The sequence below is a fragment of the Cuculus canorus genome, chromosome 8 (assembly GCF_017976375.1).
Source record: "Cuculus canorus isolate bCucCan1 chromosome 8, bCucCan1.pri, whole genome shotgun sequence".
NCBI classification, from domain to species: domain Eukaryota; kingdom Metazoa; phylum Chordata; class Aves; order Cuculiformes; family Cuculidae; genus Cuculus; species Cuculus canorus.
Genome location: NC_071408.1, coordinates 23,115,031 through 23,130,932, shown reverse-complemented (window position 1 = coordinate 23,130,932; position 15,902 = coordinate 23,115,031). Strand labels below are relative to the sequence as shown.

The window sequence follows — 15,902 nt, the reverse complement described above, 5'->3', positions numbered from 1 at the left end:
GGGCAATTTATGTGACTGAAGGAAAGACTGTACCTCACATTCACATAATACCTTGACAGCTTGTCTAAATACCTGATATACAGACACGACACTCCTCATTCAGAAGAAAGAGAGCCTTTCCTTCATTTAGAAGTATTTCTGGAGTGACAGAAAGCAAATTAAAATCCTCTTTAGGATATCCACCCATAAGAACCCATAGAGGATAAGAGGAAACGGCCTCAAGTTGCACCAGTGCAAGTTTAGACGGAATAGTAGGAATAATTTCTTTACCAAAAGAGTGATCAAGCATCGGAACAGACTGCTCAGGGAAGTGGTGGAGTCATCATCCTTGGAGTTGTTCAAAAAGGTGTGGACGTGGCACTTCGGGACATGATTCAGTAGGCACAGTGGTATTGGGCTGATGGTTGGACTTGATGGTGTTAGAGATCTTTTCCAACCCTAATAATCCTATGATTCTAAGAAGGGTGTGGTAAAAAGATCACCCAAGGAAGAAATCATATGGCAGAGAGGAAGAGATATTCTCATTTCTCTTGGGAGCAGGTGAGGCCAGGCCAGGGGGCTGTTAGAACAGTCAGACGCCAATGAACCAGAGATGAGAGGTGAAGTGCACAATACATACATGGAAAGCAGTTTTAGAGGGGATGTTGGATGAAAAGGTTTAGAGAATAATAAGCCTAATGAGCACAACCCGATATGGCAATTTCCCAGCTAGTGGGAAGAGACAAGCTCTAAGATGCTGAACGGGTCTAGAAAGGAGAAGACTTTTCTTTAATGGAGAGCTGACTTTGCACAAGGCTGCCTTCTCATCATTTCAGCGTAACTATGAAGATGAATTTTGAGATCTATGCAGACCCCTATAAGCTCAACAGAAGAAAAGAGTTTGTTGTGGGCAAGAGCTTCCTTGGAGCACTAGGTCTCTGGCTCAACTATTTGTTCGTGTTTTTGGCTTGCTATTTGTTCATGCTTTTGGCTTGTTTTCTGTAGAGAACTCTGCAGGAAGAGATGGTACAAAAGAAAGCAGTGAGACAAGCTGAGACTTATGTTGACAGCTTGCTTACACAGCATCTTAAAAAACCTGAATCACTAAATAGCAACAGACAGAGCACCAGCAAGAAGGAACAGGCTTCAGTATGGACAGTGTCCTACTGTAAAATAAATAGATGACTACTGTACACAACTTGAACCATTCCAAGGTTTTGTAAATGGGTACATATTTAAGATCCAAGAATTATATCCAGGTGGGAAAACCTTACCAGTCAGTGAGAATGGGCTGGGATGGAAAGCAGTCAAAAGTTAGTTGAAAGGGTATCACTTCATATTTTATTTGGTGATGATTTTCTTGAAGTATCTTCCTAATCTTTACTGTATTTGCTTTATGAACTCAGTCCCAGGATGACATGGCAGATGGCTTACTTATGTTTTTTATGCAGGAGAAACACTCAAATTCCATCCACACGCTGTATGTTAGAAATAAGTGGGAAGGTTAACAGGTTCCTTACTGGATTTAATTCACATCAGCGGACTACTGCTGATTTATTCTTAGTGTCTAAAAGGCTGGCCGACCCACTGCATTATGCTGCATTTATGACAAAATGTTCAGCATAAAAGTATTGTTTGCTGACTGTAGCTGGACACTGAAAAACACATCACTTGCCAGCTAGGATAGCAGGACACTTAAAAGACAGAAAGGATGGGTAGGATTAATTGCTGCAATTTCTGGAAACTGTAGCGTGCAAGAAGACCTGGGATGAGCTTTGTTGTTAGCTTTTGCATATATTCGAGGTGGGTGTCCCATATAATTTCAGTGAGGGTTGATGTATGGTATTAGAACTAGCATAGTTTGTTGTACCTCACCTAAACCTGATCAAGCAGGGAGGCAACTTATGTATCGGGCCACACACTTTACTTGCAAGGTAAAAAGCAGATCACAACTTTGTCGTTTCCTGAGAATCTAGGAGCAACACTACCGAGGGGAACAGCTCCATGAGAGGAGAAGAGGTGGTTCAGGCAGTTGTCCTCCCACCAAACCATCTCGCGTCCCAAACATTCTGGGTGCAGCCCTCTCACTCTTACAGAGGTCCTTCCTCTCGGGCAGGCAGGGCAGGGCAGGCAGGCTGACCTATCCCCGTGTGATGGGCAAGGCAAGGCAGGGCTGAGCATCGGGGCACACCAGTGACTTCGCAGTCCATGCAGCTTCCCAAGTGCTGCCACTGCCTCCTCCCACCAGTACCAAACAGAAGCACTGCAGGGCTGTTAGGGCACTGTTGTTATCATTAAGCATGCTGCTACTGTCTCACCCCTGGCCTGAACAGGGAACTAGGTTCAGATAAAGGTTCTGAGATAGAGGAGCTCATGTAGTAGACACCTTAATTTTCCAAGCAGAGTACTGTTCCTGACTGAACACCAGATCCAGCATAATGTTTTTTGAAGCTCAACTGTATCACTCAGCAAGGTGAAAAAAAGCCTCAAAATAATCCTACCTACGTGCTAGGCCAGCAGATGGCAGAGGCTGATACAGCAGCAGACAAAAGCTTTTGTTTCCATTTATGTCCCTTTGGAACTTCAGAAAGCGATTTTGCAGACTGGGGAAAAAAACACCTCTAGGTTGCATTGCCACTAGAGGACTCTGCTGGCACAACAATGCTGGCTTTGCTGCGGTCCTCCTCCCTCCTGTGGACTCCAGAGATGGAAGTGGGCTACCACAGCCCAATTTTATCTGCCCCACTACATCGCTTGGGCTCAGAATCTTAAAACCGATAGTCAGAGAGATTCCTCACATAGAGAGTAAAAAAATAACAGTGATGGTTCATCTCTGTCCTTCGGTTGATGAGGTGCTCTTAGCAAAGACATTCATGGGTCCCCTGTGGCACAGGGAGACATGAAGTCCAGGACATAAAGCCAACCTTTCCTAGTTCTTACACTCTTGAACCATTGCCTTTGATGTTAGACCATTTCCAATACAAAGTTTCAGGTTAAACTTCAAACTTTAAAATAGTATTGTGTTGTGGTAGCTCATAGATTGAGATTTGGTATTTTTTAGCTAAGTTAAGACTGATATGTAAAACATGTTAGAGAAGGCAGACAGACAGGCAGACAGACAACTCTCTATATATACCTTGTTTCAACAGGGAACCAAGCTGAAAATATTTAGAGTTTAGTGAAAGATGCTCACATGCCTGCACTCCTAAGGAAAAACAGCTTCATCTGTGCTTGGTGGAGGGTGTGCCACATGAGGAATCTGGTTTTAGCAGAGCCTTTGTGTTTGTGTTTCTAGCAACGAAAAATTTTATTCCTCTGTCATTAGCTGCTGAAGGACAGCTGAGGGAAGGTGGTGCAGTTCCCCTGCATAGCGTCATGATATGGAGATGGGGAGAAAGTGGAGAGTACATCTCTAGATGTGATGATCACGACTGTTTCAGTGGACGGCAAGAACAAATAATTGCCTTGGAAGAAGGTGAAATTACTAGAGACAATAAATTACATAGTTGCAGCTTTTGAGTTACAACCTAGATTAGGGGATATAGAATAGGGATTCACAAAAAGCCAGACTGAGCTGGATGCTAAGAGCCAGCGGCAGTATATGTTCCAGGAGGAGGCTCTTCTGATCTGTTGGCTAAGAACATTTTAAGTCAGCCTCCATGCTGCTGCTTTATGCTCGTGGGAGGTCTCCGAGATCACTGCTAATCAACATCAGACTTGGGAGATTAGATGAACCACTGCACTGCCTTTCTTGGCACACTGACCATACCTATCCCCAGTATCCAGTAACAAGGTGACACGCAGAAATGATGGCAAGACATTTGAGGGGAGCCACTGAGGTACTCCCAAGGACAGAGACAGCTTTTCCCATGCCTTATATTTCCTACACAAAGTCTGGTGTCCCTTTGAGAGGACGCCATGTCAGAACATAAGTTCCAGCAACAGGGTCCAGCCTTCCATGTACTTGTGCTGTGCCGGTGGCTGCTACCTCCCAGCAGCAGCTCAGAGGTTCTCACCCCCTACACTGCACTGGGTCCTTGCTGAGAAAACACCTCCTTGTCAGCTACCACTGAGGGACTGCAGGAGCGGCCCACAGCCACAGAAATGCCACATGCTTTGGTTCTTCTGGTAAGACCTCTACCCTTCCTGCTCTGTACATGTGCTTGTCTGGAAGGCAGGAGAGCAGCAAGAAGATCTGGGCCACAGCTCCACTTCCAAATCATATCACAGTCTTCACAGATCACGTCTTCCTGAGGAAGCTTCCCTTTCCCTAGCTGGAGGCTCCACTTATAGCTCATGCTACACACCAAAATATGGGGGAAGCAAGCCTGGCACCAGGCGGCTTTGATAGTGCCATGGAGTGTTTAAAAGTGACTGACCTCGTGCTTCCTTTTTCCACTGTAAGCCAAAACTATCCCACCTTTTCGTCACCAGAAAGTCCAGACATAATTTTCTGGCATTTGTGCTGAATTCAGTGGTGCCAGAGGAACTTACAACACCTAAGAACATGTTTCACCCCTAGTTTTAGGGCTAAGTCTCCATCCTTCTTATTTAATAGGTAACGCCTCTTCCCCTATTGCAGCATTCCACTCTGCGCACTGCCTTACAGAGTTACTCAGGTGCCTTCTGCAGTCAGTGGTAGCAGAAAGGCTCCTTCCAAGGGGTGTGCTTGCTTCTGTCCTAGACCTCGCTCTTCCTCCTCTTACTACAACCAATTTAAACTTCACAAGTTTTTAACAGTTAAAATTAGATTTTCAATTATCTCAAATAAGGCAACGTGAATACTGTTTCATGTGTCTACAGTTGTAAGTTCCAGAAAAAACACTTTTTTTCCTGGCAGTTTGGAAAGATTTAGCCTGGTTAGAATTTAAATGAGATTTTACTCAAACAACCACTGTTAAACTGGATTGTTTTAGCAGCATAGGCAAAAACCTCATAAGCCCAAATAACATATTAAAGGATTAATTTCTTTACAATAAATTAGAACTTTTAAAAGCAACAACTGCTATAGTATACTACTATATTTTAATTATAACCTTTTGATTAAAGTGCAGCCATAGAACTTTCTCTAAGGAGAGTTTAAAAAACAAATTATTTATCCCAGAGTTTAGATGAGGAAGAAAGAATACAGTGATGCAAAGCACTGTGGACAGTGACATGTCTAATGTTCTCAACAAACAATTTTGAGAAGAGAATTGGCCAAAAAACCAACCAAACTCAACAACAACATTTCGTACCAGTCCTGCACTGCATTGAAGGAGTCTTCACTGGTGATATCATACATGAGGATGAAGCCCATGGCTCCCCGGTAGTAGGCTGTAGTGATGGTCCTATATCTTTCTTGTCCAGCTGTATCCTGGAACAGAAAGGAATATTTAGGCTTTAAGACTTCTCAGAAAGAAGAGTTGTAGTTAGGTCCTATAGCTAAAATAAGGCAACCACTTTTTGTTACTCTATCTTTTAAAATTCTCATTTGCTCTCAACTGAAACGAACTCTACTTACATTTTAGCATTAATTGGGCTTTTGCATCAACTATAATCTGTTAGATGCATTTTGACACATGTACTATTAAAAAAACACCAAAGATGTCAACCCTTTAATTGCTCTTCTCTGCCTCAGCCTCAATGCAATAATAAAATGTTAGCAGAGTTCACTGAAAGCTGACACTTCAAAGCAGAGGCAATAGAAACCAGTCCAGGACTGTACCAAGCAAAGGCATTTACGTGTTGCAATTTAGTGTCACGGTCAGGAAAATGTCCTTGAGATAGATGCTGCGGGTGACTCGATTCTTACCTGAGGGTAGAGACAACAATTAAAGTCTTGGTGCAACAAAAATTATTCTACCAAGTGAATTTAATGTGGAGTATCCCAATCGCAGTGTCTGAGGTACACATGCTAATTCAAGATTTACTAATCCTCTTCTGTTGGTTCTGCTCAATTCTCTTTACCTATAGAGTACTGTAGAATCTCTCTACCCGCCCTTGTCATTTCTGTGTTCAGCCCAGCAGCACAAAGGTGAAACTCTGGCATATACAACAGAAGAATTTCAAAAGACTTGTGACAACTGGAAAACTTGTCAGCTACCGTCTCTTGCATACCAACAACATTTATTCCTCACATTTTGAGTACCTGCTGCTAAACTGAGGAATTTTTCTATATCATATCAGCAGTCCTGCAGCCAATCTGTTCCCTCTGGACCTGCCTTCTGAACCAAGGAGAGAAGTCGAGTGCTGAACATAGTTCTCAATTCAGGAAGTATCTATCATATGTACAAACATATTTCATTCATCTTTCAGCAAATGGCAACTCTGTGAAACAGCCGCAGGGAGGCAAAAAGCCCTACCTTCAAAGCGCATGTTCAGCATAAGGTGTTGACTGCTAGCTACTCTTGCGGGTTAGCAATTCTCAAATGAACAGTCCTTTAGTCCTCCAAAACCCACACTTAAAACATTTACTGCCACTGGTTTAAAATGTGTTAAAATGTGTAAAAGTTTCTCTTCTCTAGAGAAAAAGACCCTAAAGGACTTGCCAATCATATAGCTAGTTGGCAGAGCAAAATAAATCCATAAAGCACTCTTGCAGGAGTATAAAGACAGTTTCTGATCAGGCACAGCACATCACCACAATCTCAGAAAGCACACAGGGTGCAGTGGGTGGAAAACTACTCAGCTTCAAAATCCTGTCCATCATTCCCATACATGCAGCTTTGGTTTTGCTACATGCAAGACAGAGTGTTGGCCCTTCCAGAACACATGCTAGCAAGTCTATGAAAGGGAAAATATCAATGATCGCCTGTTGTTCTGCACTAGAATATCATAGAGGTTCTCTGTAGGAGGAAAGTGCTTGTAAATAAGCTCCCTGTAGCTTGGTTAAAAGGCTCTGCCTATTGTACTATCATGGGACTATCCACAGCTGTAACACTGCAAATTTCCCAGTGCAGAGATTATGCAGCAGGAATTTTGCTGTTTCTCCAGGGCAACTCTGGAAAAAGAAGGGAGTTCTCCTTGAAACTTGTGTGTTTATTTCGTGACGGGAGTTCATTGGTTGATCATGGCGAGGAATTGGACACTGGCTGAGAAATAGTCTTGTTCCCTCCTGACAAGAAGTACCAGAATGAGGTGGACTATACCATGCAGCCTCAGTGACAATTTCTCCTCCTGCCATTGCTAAATCCATCACAGGGCACTCTCGTATTCACCAACACCACATTCTTTGCTTAGCTGTGGAACAGCTAAACCAGCCACGCCGACTGTATCCTAACTACACTTCTTCAAGTGGGGAAAGTCTCAGCAGCAATACTGTTGTTCTGTTTATTCAGAGACACATAATAATTGCTTTATTTTAGCCTGATTTCCTAAGAACACAGGCTTATTAAATAATTAGTCTCCACACATGCACATGTATATGCTCATTATAGCTCCACTGACTTTTGATCAAATTTGACTGAGGGGAAATGCTCTGAAAGGCACACTCTTACAAATGTCACGAAAATAGTTGGTTAGGTGAAGAAGAGACCTTAAGTATACCTTAACTAGAGAAAAAAAGCTTAACTGCAATGCTTATCTTCTTTCCAGCACCAAAGTATCCACAGGGGAGAGGCTTTCTTCATGCCTCATTAAGAGAGAGACCTAAGTCAGTATTCATAACTTCTCAGATCCTGCAATCAACAAGAAGAAATAAATCCACAGGAAGTCAGGCTTCTTCAGGTCTCATGCTCACAGCGTTATTGTTTTACACCTGCATTCCCAAGTTCTTCTATCTCCTAAATCTCATCTTCTATTTTCTGCTCTGAGTTTAACTAGTGCTCATTTTGGCTTAGGGCGTGAGGCTGTGACCAGGTAGTAAGCAACTGCAATACATATTATTTAGCCACACGCAGCATAATTTGGAAAGGAATAAAATTTGATGGTGGCTCGAATCAAGGAGTTAGCTCTGAGGATGTACATCCAGGCTGCCTTCAGAAGCAGCCCCAAGGGACTCTAAGGGCAGCTTTCAAAACCTGGCTTGGTACAACATCAGCGCCTCAACTCAGTGAGGAACAGGATTCAGCCCACAGTGTTTATCTGTGTTAACAGCAAACTGTGCTATTGCCTGAAAGCTCTGACATTTAGGCGTTCACATTTGTTGATTCCAGTATTGTGCCTGCAAACCCCGTGGGGGGAGTGGGCCCCGATTTATTAGAGAGAGAGAGAGACGTGGCCACAGAGGCACAGAACCCCAAAGGGCTACATGCATTTGCTTAGTCATAACCTGTTCTCTGGTGGACAATACACTTACCTCATTAGGAAGGTAATTTGCATACTCATTAGTATATACTTAGGTGCCTGCCTTCTCAGGTTATCAAAGCAGGCGTATGCAGGGGAAAGGCATCCTATAACTCATGATATGTAAAGTTTATTCATAATCTTACCCTGATAGCAATGCACTGCAACGCAGAGATGTGATTCATCTCCATGTGAGTCACTGATAGGTTGCGCGCTTTGTTTTACTGTACAGGTACAGAGCATGTCCTCTCCTCTTAAAGATTTTTCCTTGCATTTCTCCAAATTCAAATGAATCTTTGCAGTAACACTCTGAACTGATTTTTTTCCTCAGGTTATGTTAGCTTCTTAGACAGCTATAAACTGTCTTTACTTTCTTGAGTGACACCATGTTTTCTGCTAGCTTCAGTGAACACGCTCCATCCCCCCAGGTACTTCAACATAAAATAAAACAAACTGCAAAGCTGAGTTCAGTTTCTTCAGCATTTACAATAGCTGCCCTTACATCAGCTTAAAATACTGCAAACCTTAGGTCATTAGGCATTTCAGTTTATGTGCAAGACGATTTTCTAATGAAGGAGAAAACAATCAATGCAGATTGCTCCCCAACCCTACCCAAGCTGTTCACAAGATTTCCAGGTAGACCACAAATTCATTAGAAGACAAGCAGACGAGGCACAGGCAGGCATCAGCAGAAACCAAATGTAGCTCTAATTAACGGTCTAGCAAATGCCCAGGAAGAACAGCCTGAGCTTTCAGCATCCAAAAGGCTGTTTGGCTGTCCCTGATGAAGAATCAGAAAGCTTGGTTGCAACTACGGGGGGGTTGCACGGGTCGTCTCTGTGAGGTATATTTACATTAATGTGCTAACAACGCTGTTCTTTTGTAGCTTACACACCTACCTGTCCTTGATACAAACAATTAAAAACCCCCACAAGACCATTAGCTGGCAGCCTGAAACAAAAATTTGAAGGTCTCACATTAATGCACAATCAAAATTCAGTGTTTATCAGAAGAGAAAAATACCTAAATGCATTTGCATTATGCGCAGATGCTCTCAACTTACAAGATATATCACCTAAACATTCATGACAGGAACACAACTGGCTTTTCTTGAAGTTACTTGACTGTCTCAGCAGAAACTTAGGTTTCAAGGTACTTACATAGGAAACACATTTGAGTTTTTAAATCATAACACATGCTCTTTGCTGCAGGTCTGAAAAATCAGAATCGCTGATTCTGAACCATTGTTCTTCTGGTGAAGATTTCCAGCCACAAGGTCTTTGTTCCAGATAAAATGTCACTGAAACTTCTCATCTGCAGCGGATTTAATCCCTTCAGCACCATGACTGTTCTAGCAATATATATGACAAACAGCCTCTAAAGAATAAACCTTTCAATTTTTTTTAAAGGATTAAGGCTTGATTTTAGGGTGGGTTGTTTTTTTTTAAAGACAACTAATACGTAAGAATAAGTGTCAACTGTAGCCCAGCCTGTGGGCAACAATTACAAGATGCATGTACTTAGTACCATCCTTGCTTAGGCTGCCCAGAGTCAAAACAGAGGCTACATCAACCTCAATAACCAGCAACAACCACAATTTTGGGGCTGCATCAGCTGTGGTGAAGGAAACACCTCTTCTTTTCTGTGGTTCAGTGTCACCTTGTGCACCTACCCTGTAGCATTTCTCACTTTATTTGGAGATCAGTCATTCTCCAAGACAGGACAATCGATTTCATACGCCAGGGCTATAGGGGCAGCAGGCTGTTCGACGTCTACGTGTCAGGAAACATCCTGACTCCCTGCAAACACAGCTCAGTGCTCAGCGGGACTGGTGACCTCAGCTCCCATTCTCTACAAGACAGATAACCTGAACAAACAAAAAATGAAGGCACATCCTGAAGGCAGAGGGATGTTTGGCCTGCTGCAGGTCAATCTGGGGCTCAGTAATACTCAACTCCTTTATGTACAAGACGTGTTTACTTTTCCTTCTGCATGGATAAGGAAACATTCATGCTCACGTGGAACTATGCCGGTGTCTGTCATGAACAGTGAAGGCGCCATTCTGCCATCCATAACTTCCACCCGCTTTGCTCTCTTCCCATCTCCAGGCAGATCTCTCAAACTTTACATGCAGCCTTCTCCGCTGTTGCCCTGTTCTGCACACCTCTCCAGACCTACCTCGCTGCTCAAAGCTGGGGAGGCAAACAGCACTGCCTCACCTTTCTGGACTGCTGCAAGGTGAAGTGTTAAATTCCTCATGACCTCCAGCAATTCTGTAGTTGTTTTCGCCAATATTATTCATGCCTGTGGCAAGGTGGCTTCTACTACACGTCACTCCTCTCATGTCAGGAAGCACATTTCAGACTGCACACCCTCTGGGGCTGAGACCTCCTTGGCTGTGTTTGCCCAGTGCTCAGCACAGAAGGGCTCTGCTCTGCAACTGGAGTTCCTGGATGTTACTTTAGCACGCACACACACACACAAACACTCTTTCTTTGCCATAATGGACTTTTGAGTAGAAGCCACCAAGAATCAGCTAAACAGAAGTCACCTTGAGAAAGAAGAAGGGGAAAAAAACAACCCACCAAGAACCACAAGGATGAGTGTAGAAAGTGACCTTGAGCAGACTAGTAGATGGCATTAATAAGAGAATGCTAAGGTTAAGCTTACTGTTCCTGCTGGCAGCTAGAAATAGGAACAAACAGGCAAGCAAGATGAGTCACTGGTTAAGACATGGAAAAGACGTGATGTCATGAAAAGCCTGTGAAGTCTCAGTTGCTGCCAGGAGCAAAATAACACCTGGTTCCTTCAGAGCTCAGCTCCGATTAAAACGCTACAGTTCAACAGATCGTATTAGGCATATTTTTTTTCTTTCTTGTTATTGAGTGCTCCCATTGTGGAAGAGTCACTGGAACCTGCTCAGACACATTTAGATACCGTGACAGCCAGTTTCATCTGAGCAATAGTAGCAATGTGCAGCAAAACATTTCTGTTGTGAAAAAAACAACCAACACAACTCCCTGTCTTTTTTGATAAAAGGCTCTATCCTCACAAAGTCTCTTTTAAATATTTACCCTCTATTACTGTCTTCACTTTAACTCTAGAGGCAGTCAAACCAGAAACCCGGATAATTTCAGTACCACCACTTGCAGAAGCTTCACTTTTCCTATTCTATTGTGCTCCCCTTGTACAGAAGCTCCTACCACCCTGTTTTCTTTAACACTTCCCTATTTAATGCTCCCACCATAAAGACAGAAATTTTACTAAAAGACACTTTTAATATATACACAGCCTACAAGAACTCAACAATATCTGGTCAGTCAGGAGCCTCAGTCATCCCCAACACACACACACTTGAAACTCACCCCCATAACTCAGTGGTTGAGGGTCCCTTCAGGTGAGGCACTGCCCTTACTTTTCTTTTTGAAGTACTTTTGTAAACTAAGCTAATGGACAAGGAAGAAAGTTTAGTGTAGGTTGACTTCATCCACCACTAAAACATTTCTGGTGGTTGGGAAGCCCCAGTTCTTTAACTTTGCTCAGCAGCTTTGTACCATTTAAGACAAAAAATGAATCACTGAAAATGCAACGGGGTGCATATACTCAGCAGAATGTAATTTCCAAACTGGAATCTGGCCAAGGCACTGTGATTAACACTCCTGCTCATGACCTACTAAGATGTTTAAAAAAATATTTCCATTTTCCCAGGTGCTTTGAGATTGTAGTGAAGATTAGCAGCAGTTGCTTTTCCTGATCTGTCAAACGGTAAGGAAGACTGAAAGAGGGCTGCTTGCTTGTGAACATTATCTGCTCTTCTCATCTTTTTGTAGGCTGAGGTTCTCTGCTAGAGTATTTAAAAGACAGCAGCTGCAAAATAGAGAAATCTCACGAAGAAGCACAGAGAAAGATTAAGCTCATTGTGCAGATTTCTTAAATCTTATAGGACTGAACTCTTATTTTTTATGACTTAGAATTAATACGAAGATCAGTCTGACATTTTTTATTCTTCCTGATCCAGTTACCTTGATAGAAAAACAAAGAAATGGCAGAAATAAAAGTATGTAGCATCCATACCACATACCTCCTTCCAGCTTCCATGCCTCTAGCTGCAAATAAAAATCAAAAGCTAAGATGCATTTGAAAGCCCACCCACTGCAGACAAGGGATAAAACCATCACTGTTATGATAGAAAAAAAAATTAAGAAAATTTTAAGAGGCTGAGATCCCAGAAAAAGAAGCATTTTAGGTACTGAATGCATTTTTATGTAAGAATGCTTTGCCAGTTTTGTGAGACCTTTTTAGTTGTCCCACACGTATCCTTTAATTCTGTAATTCAGCCACTGTAAGAACAGCTGTACAAGGCACAGATGCCTGAGCAATTTTATCCACTTAAGTGTTATTTATTAGCTAGGTTTCTTGAGAAGCAGATAAATTAATCACAGTAAGAGTACTTCTGAAGCAGCACTACTCTACTGTCAGTGAGCAAGCTGGACGTCCCTAGATGGTCCTGCAATGCCATGGACGGACGTGCTACTGTCCAGTTACCGCTGTGTGGTGAGGGGACTGGAGAAGAAGTCATATGAAGAGTGGCTGAGAGAGCTGGGGTTGTTTAGCCTGGAGAAGAGGAGGCTGAGGGGAGACCTTATTGCTCTCTACAACTACCTGAAAGGAGGTTGTGGAGAGGAGGGAGCTGGCCTCTTCTCCCAAGTGACAGGGGACAGGACAAGGGGGAATGGCCTCAAGCTCTGCCAGGGGAGGTTCAGGCTGGACATCAGGAAAAAATTTTTAATGAAAAGGGTCATTGGGCACTGGAACAGGCTGCCAAGGGAGGTGGTGGAATCACCTTCCCTGGAGGTGTTTAAGGGACGGGTGGATGAGGTGCTGAGGGGCATGGTTTAGGGATTGTTAGGAATGGTTGGACTCGATGACCCAGTGGGTCCCTTCCAATCTAGTGATTCTGTGATTCTGTGATTCTAACAGCAGCCTGCTAACCCAGAGAGACGTACAGCTGAGAGGAAACTCTCAACACGTTATAAATCAGCTGCCAAAAGAACAAATGCAAAATCTGTGTGGAGGAAGTTAAATGATGTGCAGTACAAATCTGTCTGGATTCAGTAGCCTGGTTCTTTGATCTGGGGGGGAACCAGGAGAGGTGAAGGGAATTAGCATTATAGTGCTATTGGCAGCCTCCCTCTCCCTCAAACCAATGCAAACAAAAATGAGCAAATTCCAGCTCCGAGAGCAGCAGAACAAGGTCCAGACTTCCTGGAGCCTATTTCTAGGTGATCAAGTGTCATGGTAACCAGCAAAAGAGCCAGGCAGAGAGAGGGGCTGCTCAGGTCTGTGAGAGAGGGCTCTGTGCAAGGCTGGCAGCACAGTGGTGGCATCCAGCCCTGCCCACGGCTCCACCACCCTGGCCAGACCTTTGCTGAACTCACTCACAAAGCACATATTTATGTCCAAAGGTGTTTAGGAAGCTCAATGATTTTGTGCCTGAAAGACCAGGTAATGCCCCTGATGGTAATAAACTTAGTGTTCTGCTGTGAGCATCACTCCTAGGGCTTGTTCTTATCAAGGGAAGATCTCAGCTTATTTAGTACTGGATTAGGGCTAAATCTGGGTCTCATAATTCACAAGAACCCTCTAGAGATATTATGTCAAGGGGGTCAATTCTAAGATAAAGGGCTCAGACATTCTGGGAAAGTGTTCATAATATTTCTAAGATTAAAATACCAAATCAAATCACAACCATGAGGCAAGAACACGGGCTTTAAATCAAAGGGCAGCAGCAGCAAGACAAAAAGAAAGCATCAAACATAATTTATAGTAAGCACCACATGCCAATAAGGTCTTTAAAACCTTTATGTGCAATTTTCAAGATCTGGTGGAAATTAAGAGTTGATCAGGCAATTTCCAGTTTATTACCTCCCAGATTAGGACAAAAGCCCCACTGCTGAATTCAGATGTCCATTTAAACAGAAATATAAAGACATTTAAGTTCTTACACTCAAGAAGGTAGAAAGAAATATTACAGACAACAAAACACAAGAACAGCCTGAAGCTTATAAATCAGAAGGTACATAAAAAGGAACAGAAAAAAGGTACGTATCTCACTTCACTGGAGTTCAAAATACATTTTCCAAATGGCGGAAAATTAGCAGCAACAGATTCCTTTATCTCATAAGCTTATATTTCATAGAAACATGCACATACTTTGAAAAGCAATGCAATAAATAAATCTGATCATTCTTCATTGGTGACATGAAGAGGTTTTTGTTTAAAATCACAAAAATGTAAAAAAACCCAATCAAATGGGATTTGAAACCTTCCAAGTAAACCCACACCTCTGCTGAGAATAGAAAGGAAGACTTTCAGCTAAAGGACAGTTATTTTGGAGTAGTCGTAAGCATCTTAAAATAGAGGCTTAGAATTCAAGTTCTTTGTCAACAGTCCATGCATGATGCTGCTCAGTAATAGCACAAAACAAAGAAAATAATCGTCTACCATTTACCATAATATTTTGTATTATAACCACACAGTCCAGATGTTAAACCAGAAATTTCTTGTGTAGGAGCTGCAGATGGCTCTGCTGCAGTCCTGAGGCAGTTCAGTAAGTGGCTGTGAGGTCTCTCTGGGATGCCATGTGGTTACAGCACCCATGGGTTTCTTGGTGTGAGGTCCTTTTACACTATTTTACGCTCACTCACCTTTGTGGTGATGCCTTCCCCTCCTTTCCATTTGGAAAGAGTGGTCATGGGCAAATACTTCCTGACATACACGTGAGGTGTTTTGCTGTTTGGTATTTTTGCTGTGTACTAATCGCTTCTTTGCTCTGATTTCTCCATGCTCTGACTGCTCCCTCACACATCTGCCGGCCAAAGGCTAAGTGCCTGAGTTGCTCAAATCTTTCTGGTGAAAAGCACATCTTCATATTTACCTTTTTAGAAAGACCTAGCAAAACCACAGTAGATTTCCCAACTGAAGAAAACATGTTGTTTTCTATCAAAAATAGAAGAACATATAACTAATTTATCTGACATTCAAGCAAACTTCTAACCCAGTTCAAATCCTCGCCCAGCCAGTCTCTACCTATCAAGAACTGCTTCTCCCTGCTCTAAAATCAAATGAGGTTACAATCAGATTTTCCCTACCACCATTACCTGCTTGAGATGTCTCAATTACTTCTTTTATCAGCTGTTTAGAAAACTAACTTCCAGCAGCTCTTCTTGGCAGGAATCACTTTGCATTTCTTCTAAACTAAAGATACTGCACCTAAGCTCATTTTAGGAGCAAACCCAGCCAAAATCCATTCCTGTAGTCCTTTGCTCAAGGACAAATGGTTTTGCCAAGGAGCCCAGCAAAGAGAGGAAAGGAAGCTCTATCTAAAGGCAAAAAAAAAAAAAAGAAATCTTTGAAGACCCAACTTATTGAAAAAGACCCCAAGAAGCCAGAAAATATTTCAAACAGGTTTAGCAAGCAGACTACATCTGGGTCAATCACACCATGTTTTGCAGCAGGTTCACAACTCTGATACTAATGAGAATATCATGTCAGAAATTCAGATTGAGGCTGGACAGATGCTGCTGGGCGCACCTTACATTGCCTTGGAGTATAATCAGCTGGACAATGAGAATTAACGGTTGTTCAAACCAGTGTGA

General features: G+C 42.6%; 1 protein-coding gene across 4 annotated transcripts in view; it reads right to left on the bottom strand.

Annotated features, from left to right (window-relative positions):
• RAB3B (RAB3B, member RAS oncogene family) overlaps positions 1-15,902 on the bottom strand; it is a 61,439-nt gene that overhangs the window by 9,289 nt on the left and 36,248 nt on the right. For all 4 annotated transcript variants that reach the window (XM_054073546.1, XM_054073544.1, XM_054073543.1 and 1 more), the window contains one exon: positions 5,217-5,335. In XM_054073546.1, coding sequence (XP_053929521.1) covers positions 5,217-5,335 — 119 coding nt within the window. The remainder of the gene's footprint in view (positions 1-5,216; positions 5,336-15,902) is intronic.